Here is a 7,287-nt window from a genome sequence, read left to right on the forward strand (position 1 = left end):
CACACACACACACATATATATATATATATATATATATAATCTATATATAGAGGTCAATGATGAAATAAAGTGCATTATTTGAGCTTTATGAGGTAGTAGCCCCATAGTTGTGCATCTTTTACAGCTATGAAGCTTTATGAAATTACTTTTCAATGTTTTAATTATTTAAAGGTTGTTGCATGTATGCATATGCATTTGGGAACTGATTTAAAAAACAAAACAAAATCACACTTCAACATTATTTGGAACTTTTTGTTGTAGGACTACTCAATCTTTTTGTGTCAAAATTTGGGTCAAATCATTTTCCAATCATTTCCATTTTTGTCCAAAAACCAAAAGTGCAGTTTTGACTATTTTCAACAGAACCTTTCTGGTGGCGTCCCTAATAAATATAGGATAGTGATCATATAAAATACACTGAATTCATATTAAAGAACTTCAAACATTCCCAGTTTAATCATTTAAGCCACTCAAATGATTTCACGTCCTTACATCAATGTTGAAGAAAACTCATTTGTATTGTTTTTCCATTAAAAAACCCACAACTCTATACAACAGTATTCATGATGACCCTAGGCTGAGTCGAAACCCAGCGTTTTAACGATTTAATGCATAAAAATATGCATCAATTTGTATCAACCTGTTACAGACCATTAAATACCACAGACTTATTATTTTGGATCACCCAACCTCACAAGTGATTGAATACCCACCCAGAACCCGGTGTATAGAGGCTGAGTGAATGTGGTGCGGACTCTGTGGAAGAGTCTCATCGTGTCAGAGACGCTGTAGAAGGACAGAGTTCCTGCACTGTGATCCACATACACTCCTATTCTGGAGGATGATGGAACTCTGAGCTCGGTCTTAATGTTGTTGTGATAGAAAGAGAGGGAAGAAGAAGAACACCACAGACTCCAGGACTGATTGTTGCGTCCAAACAGACACTCATCACCCCGTCCTTTCCTTCCGATTCCTTTATATGAGACCGATATGGACACACCATCACCGCTCCACTCCACCTCCCAGTAACAGCGTCCACACACACTCTCCTTACACAACACCTGAGCAAAGCATTCAAAGCTTTCTGGATGATCAAAGAACGTCATCTTTCTCTCGCTGTACCTCGCCACTCTGTCGTTCTCAGACAGTCTGAGGTGACGATATGCCGTGTTTGGATCCAGAGTCAGATAATGGAAATCTAAAATTAAAACGAGAGAATCAAACTAAACAATCTGAACAGAATATGCTTTTTTTTTTTTTTAAAGGAGAAGACACATCAGTCAGTAAAGAGTGTGTGTGTGTGTGTGTGTGTGTGTGTGTGTGTGTGTGTGTGTGTGTGTGTGTGTGTGTGTGTGTGTGTGTTCGGATGTACATTTCAGAAAATCTTCTCTGCTTTCTGGCTCTGATGGTGAAATCGCCTGCTGAACCGCTGCAGCTGTGGAGAGAAAAATGGAAACGAAGTCAAAAACATCATCAGGTTGTAAAAGTTTAGGGTGATAGTTAATTCGCTTTAAATTAGTATTTTAGATCAAAGGACTTTGGTCAGAGCAAACTGGCTACAAAAGTAATTTAGGAATAAATAAACATCTGAGCTAGTAATCATGCCAATTTACTACAGCTCAAGTAATCAAGTTTATTTATTAACGGGCATATGGCTGTTGCTGAGCGAGTAAAGACGTCCATCGTGGTGTTTCTCCAGCAGGAACAGCTCCTCTTACCATGTGGAAGGAGTTTGTTGAATTCCTCCTCACAGAATTCCTCGAGTCTCTTCTTCAGGTCCGAGAGAGAATTCCTCACTCCATCAAATGAGAGATGTTGAAGGTCAGTGATGCTGGATGTCTGAAACTCTGCTCTGTCTAATGGAGGAGACCGACGTCCAGAAGCGAAAGTCTAGAAAATGTCATGTACATGTAAAGATAAACAGCATGTGTGAATAAAGTACTCATAAAATTATCATTATTCTAAGCTCACCGGGAACCTGAATAGGAACATCTCTACCCCCAGCTCATTCATTATCATATCAGCCAATCACGTGGCAGCATTCCGATGCAAAACTCATGCAGATACAGGTCAAGAGCTCCAGTTAATGTTTTACATCAAACATCAAAATGGGGAAAAACTATATAAAGGCGATTTTAAGAGAAGCTAAAAACCCATAATGAACTATAAACTCACCTGTTCTTAGAATAATATCAGATCAAATTACACCAAAGACAGACTGGTGACATTTATTGTTGCTTTAATAAGAAGTGTTTTAGAGAGTGTGTGAGGAACATCTGTCTCTGTAGATCAGACAGTGAGTGTTACCTGGAGGAAGTGGAGGTGATCGTGTGTGTGTGAAAGCTGCTCCAGCTCAGTGACTCTCCTCTGAAGATCAGCGATCTCCTGCTCCAGTTGCTCCAGGAGTCGTTCAGCTCGACTCAGTTCAGCCTTCTCCTGAGCTCTGATCAGCTCCGTCACCTCCGAGCGCCTTTTCTCCATGGAGCTGATCATCTCAGTAAAGATCCTCTCACTGTCCTCCACTGCTGTCTGTGTTTGGAACTGTTTGCAGACACACAAAAGATGAAGGTCCATTTAAAGCTCATCTATCATTCTGTCTCTTACTGGGCCTCTAAACGACTCGTTGTCCATGTTGTGTGTGTTTCTAGGAGCAGCTCTGTCTCTGCTCACTGCTCACCTTTATAGTGTTCACAGCCTGTTTCAGCTCCTGCACCTTCTTCTGCTTCTCCTGGATTCTCTGCTGGGATTTCATCTGCTCCTCCTTTAACTCTCTCTGAGGACACATCATTAATATTCCTGAGATTATAAATTATGAGGTTGGTAGGTGCATATTTATGGCAGTTAATGGTGCATTAGGTAAAAAGTCTTTTTTTTTCTTTTAGCGCTCCGCTCCTAGGATCTATGGTAGCCCACAGAGTGTCTGTAAAATGACTGACAGAAAGCGTATTACAAAGAGTAATTAGTTCTCACCTGTTTCTCGGCTCTTTCTGCTGTGACTGTGACGGTGTCGTGTCCTTTGTGATTATCCATCATACACAAGTAACAGATGTAGGTCTGATCGGTACGACAGTAGATCTCCATTATTTTATCATGTTGAGAGCAGATCTTCTCTTGTAGTTTTGCTGAGGCTTCGATTAATGTGTGTTTTTTCAAAGCAGGAATTTCTAGATGAGGTTTCAGATGAGTTTCACAAAATGAAGCCAGACACATCAGACAGGACTTGACGGCTTTGTGTTTCCTCCCGGTGCAGAAATCACACTCCACATCTCCAGGTCCAGCGTAACAGTGAGCAGGAGAAGCAGCTTGGACTTCAGTCCTCTTCAGTTTCTCCACCACTTCAGCCAGCATGTTGTTTCTGCGTAGAACAGGCCTCGGAGTGAAAGTGTCTCTGCACTGAGGACAGCTGTAGACGCCCTTCTGATCCTCCTGATCCCAGCAGTCATTAATACACACCTTACAGAAACTGTGACCACAGGGGATCGCCACCGGATCCTTCAGGAGATCCAGACAGACTGGACAGCTGAACTGATCCTGATCTACTGAAATACTGGCCTCGGCCATTTTCCTCAGACACAGAGTAAGAGAGAGGAGTACGTGGAAACATTCGTCTTCTATGTTTATAGTGTGAAAGAGAAAGTGGGTGGAGCTATAAAGTATGAGGATGTTTTGCTAATATTTGTTAATGGGTAAGCATTTATGGCTCTGGTTAAACTGACTTTGGTCATGCAAGTGTTTAGAATTTTTATTCCCTTCAGCTCGAACAGGTAGATTTGGGGGTCTTGCGACTTTACTCTGGCTGTCATTGTAAAATTCAGAACTCTGTAACTTCCATCTAACTGAACTTTCATTTATACCTGATCACTGTTTCAGTGTTTCGCAGACACAGTGTTTCGTTTTCTGAATTCCAGACCAAGGTGTGTTAGAGTAGGACTCAAATTAAAGTAAGAAGAAGGACAGCATTCCAGTCATTTCTGAACAGAAACTTCCTCAACATTTTCATGCATCTTATATTCAGGTCATATGCTTTATTTCATCAACTGTAAGCCCTAAAAAGAAAATACTTTTTCTCCACTGAATCTTTCGGAGTTCAAGAACCATCGTGTGCAACCCACTAAGATTTCAAACTAATTTGCATAATATGCAAAACGTCTGGGTTATGCATGTAACCCTGTTCCCTGAGAAGGGAACTAGACATTGCATTTAGCATAATACTATGTGGGGGAGTGCCTCTCGCGCGCCACCGGCATCTGAAGCTTGTGTAAAATTATGCCTATTTATAGGCCTGCCATGATCAGGTGATGTGGCAATTAAGCGCGTCACGTGATATAAATATGGCACCTGTGAACTGCGCCATCAGCCTCTACTATCCAAAGCGAAGACGCAATTCACAGGCCTACCCTGGTATGATAAACAGGGTCTCAGGGAACACAGTTACAGATGTTCCCTTTCAAAGGGAACTCCACGTTGCGTTTAGCATAACACTATGGGAACGAGAATACCCACTCCGTCATACCGAGGGTACGGCCTGTTCAAAAAGACCCAAGCCCGAGGGTCACTGCAAGACACTCGAGCCCGGGTGGAATGAATATCCAAGCTGTAATAACAAATGAATGTGTGTGACGTAGACCACCCTGCAGCAGCACACACATCCTGTAAGGATAAAGCCTTTGGACAAAGCCTTCGCGGAGGCGACCGCCCTAGTGGAATAAACCCTTGTGCCCAGAGGCGTAGTGAATCCGCGCACCTCATAAGCAATAGAGATTGCTTCCACTATCCAATTAGAGATGCGCTGCTTTGACACAGCATCACCTGTACTGTCGCCGCCAAAGCAGACCAGCAGCTGCTCTGACTTTCACCACTGGCCGGAGCGGTAGACGTAAGTACAGAGAGCCCTCACTGGACACAGCAGGCACATTCTCTCTTGTTCCGGTGTGGGGAATGGAGGAGGGCAGAAAGCCTGCAACACCACAGGTGGGCAGCCGATGTAGGCACTTTAGGAAGCTTCTCAGAGGCTGAATCTAAGGGCTCAAATGGGGCACCTGACAGACCTTCCAGGACCACAGAAAGGTCCCAGGAAGGTATGCGCAGCCTGCAAATGGGCCTCAGCCTCCTGACACCACGCATAAACCTCAAAGTTAGAGGATGTTGGCCCACAGAGGTTCCATCAACAGGGGTGTGGCTGGCCAAAATGGCGGCCACTTAAACCTCGATCGTAGAAGGAGCCCACCCCGCTGAGAAACGTTCTTGTAAGAACTCCAGGACTGTAGCTATTGCGCAGTTCACTGGGTCTAGCTGGCGTTCCTCATACCACAAGACAAAAAGCCGACACTTGAGTGCATACAATTTCCTCGTGGATGGTGCTCTATGGTTCAACATGGTCTCTAGAACCTCAGTTGTGAGACCAGAATCTATGAGCTGGTGCCCCTCATGGGCTAGAACCACAGTTTCCGTAGTTCTGGCTGAGAGTGATAAATCAGCCCTCCAGCTTCAGGTAGTAGATCCACTGTAAGGGCTCAAATGGGGCACCTGCCAGATCTTCCAGGACCACAGAAAGGTCCCAGGAAGGTATGTGCGGCCTGCAGATGACAGAACCCATGGAGACACATTTGGCAGTAGTTTCCACGCTGCCAGACGGTCTTTTAATGACGTTAACTATTCCACATTCTGTTGGAGGGAAAGCATCAGATTTTCGTTGCCTTGTGACAGCTCACTGACCAGAGAACACTGAAACCTTGGGGACCGCCTTGGCTAGGGGAGGCCCTACAGTAGCACTGGGGGCTAACTGCCCTTACAACCTCATGTCCCCTGATACGTCCCTCCATGGCCCCTCAGGACTGCTCTTCTTTGTCTGCTTGGCCTTTATGACCATTCACAGATCAGACCTAGTACCAGGCCGTGACTGTGGCCGCCCGGTTCCCCTGGCTGTCTGCGGGGGTTGGCGGGCTGTCATAGTCACCTTCTGTGTCTCCCTCGCACTAGTGCTCGCTCGGGCTCCACTCCTGGATGACCGGGTGAACTCGACACAACAGGGAAGGAACTGGATGAATGCTACCATATGTTGAGCTCACTTAGCAGGTCTGGTTGGTAGGCCTGCAACACTTTCATTGTCTGCAGTGACCCACAAGCAAGACTACTACTGCATAGGCCTTGCCCACCAATGCCACGGTGACCTTACATGGTAGCTTGGATGGCAAAGCCGGCCCCCCTAATTACCTGCCGTCGATGGAGAGAGGTAGCTGGCAAGCGCCTCCTCCACCTTCAGCATAGCTAAATAGCCATGCCGTTCCCCACAATGGCCGAATAATCCAACATCGTGGGGTTATAAAGATGGCTTATGCATGGTTTTCCCCAAGAAGCCTGATATTTTGTCATGCACTTCTGGAAGAAAGGGGAGTTTCTGCAGTGTGAGGGATTTACTTTCACTGGGGAGAAAAAGGTTCATCCAGCCTTAGTAATCACTTCAAGCAGCTCTGTATATGCTGCTCTCAGTTTTTAGCACATCCTTCTGACTCCTCGGAGTCAGAGAGGAATTATTACTATAATTTTTGTGTGTTTTAAAATTTTTATTTTATTTTATTTTTTTTAAAAATTTTTTGGCTTTCCATAGCGGAAGGAGGAGCAAAAGGAGTTAATCTGTAAGTGGACTTTTGACGATGACCTGATGACCTGACCTACTTAAAAAACATGGCTGCCACCAGCCGATCAGATTTCAGCACCTTTTGATTTTAACTTTTGATGTGAGAAAAGTGACACATTTTTTAGTTGTTTCCTTACTTCTATTTTCAAATTAATTCCAGACGAGTTAATACAATAAGTCAAATAAACGTAATTTAATGCTTAAGATTACAGGTGTTGTATTTTGCTTTGAATGCTGCTTGGGAATAGGGGCAGCTCACCTACCTTACTAGATACTTGTGTCCATGAGTACAGAGACTAAAAGCATCGGAGACTGGGACCAACATCCTTTCACCACTCAGTCTTCCAGGAGTCTATCTCAGGGAGATTGGGGCAGGTGGCGTGGGACACCCTGGACAGGGCGCACACACCCATTCACACAATACAGACAGTTTGGACATGCCAATCAGCCTACAATGTATGTCTTTGGACTGGGGGAGGAAACCGGAGTACCCGGAGGAAACCCACGGCACCCGGGAAGAACATATAAACTCCACACACACACACACAGGGAGGACCCAGGAACTGAACCCCCGCCCTGAAGGTGTCCGTATCCTTTCATGCGGGGGTAATTTTTGTAATTTATACACAAATTTGGTATATGGTCAAATT

At 44.6% G+C, this 7,287-nt stretch overlaps 1 protein-coding gene across 1 annotated transcript; it reads right to left on the minus strand.

Moving 5' to 3' along the window:
- Positions 1-57: 57 nt before the first annotated feature.
- On the minus strand, positions 58-3,651 carry LOC108257886 (tripartite motif-containing protein 16-like protein). The gene is made up of 6 exons (XM_017456009.3): positions 2,971-3,651; positions 2,678-2,773; positions 2,308-2,541; positions 1,719-1,890; positions 1,373-1,435; positions 58-1,198 (listed from the first exon to the last, which is right to left on the minus strand). The coding sequence occupies exons 1-6, from the start codon at positions 3,559-3,561 to the stop codon at positions 672-674; spliced, it is 1,683 nt and encodes a 560-aa protein (XP_017311498.1). The 5' UTR covers positions 3,562-3,651; the 3' UTR covers positions 58-671.
- Positions 3,652-7,287: the final 3,636 nt, after the last annotated feature.

This window comes from Ictalurus punctatus, chromosome 2 (assembly GCF_001660625.3).
Source record: "Ictalurus punctatus breed USDA103 chromosome 2, Coco_2.0, whole genome shotgun sequence".
Taxonomy (NCBI): domain Eukaryota; kingdom Metazoa; phylum Chordata; class Actinopteri; order Siluriformes; family Ictaluridae; genus Ictalurus; species Ictalurus punctatus.

Coding starts and splice junctions, on each gene's coding strand:
- LOC108257886 (XM_017456009.3), bottom strand. CDS start 3,561: ATGGCCGAGGCCAGTATTTCAGTAGATCAGGATCAGTTCAGCTGTCCA. Junction 1,891..2,307: donor ATCACCTCCACTTCCTCCAG/GTAACACTCACT, acceptor GACATTTTCTAG/ACTTTCGCTTCTGGACGTCG. Junction 1,199..1,372: donor CAGAGAAGATTTTCTGAAAT/GTACATCCGAAC, acceptor TTTTAATTTTAG/ATTTCCATTATCTGACTCTG.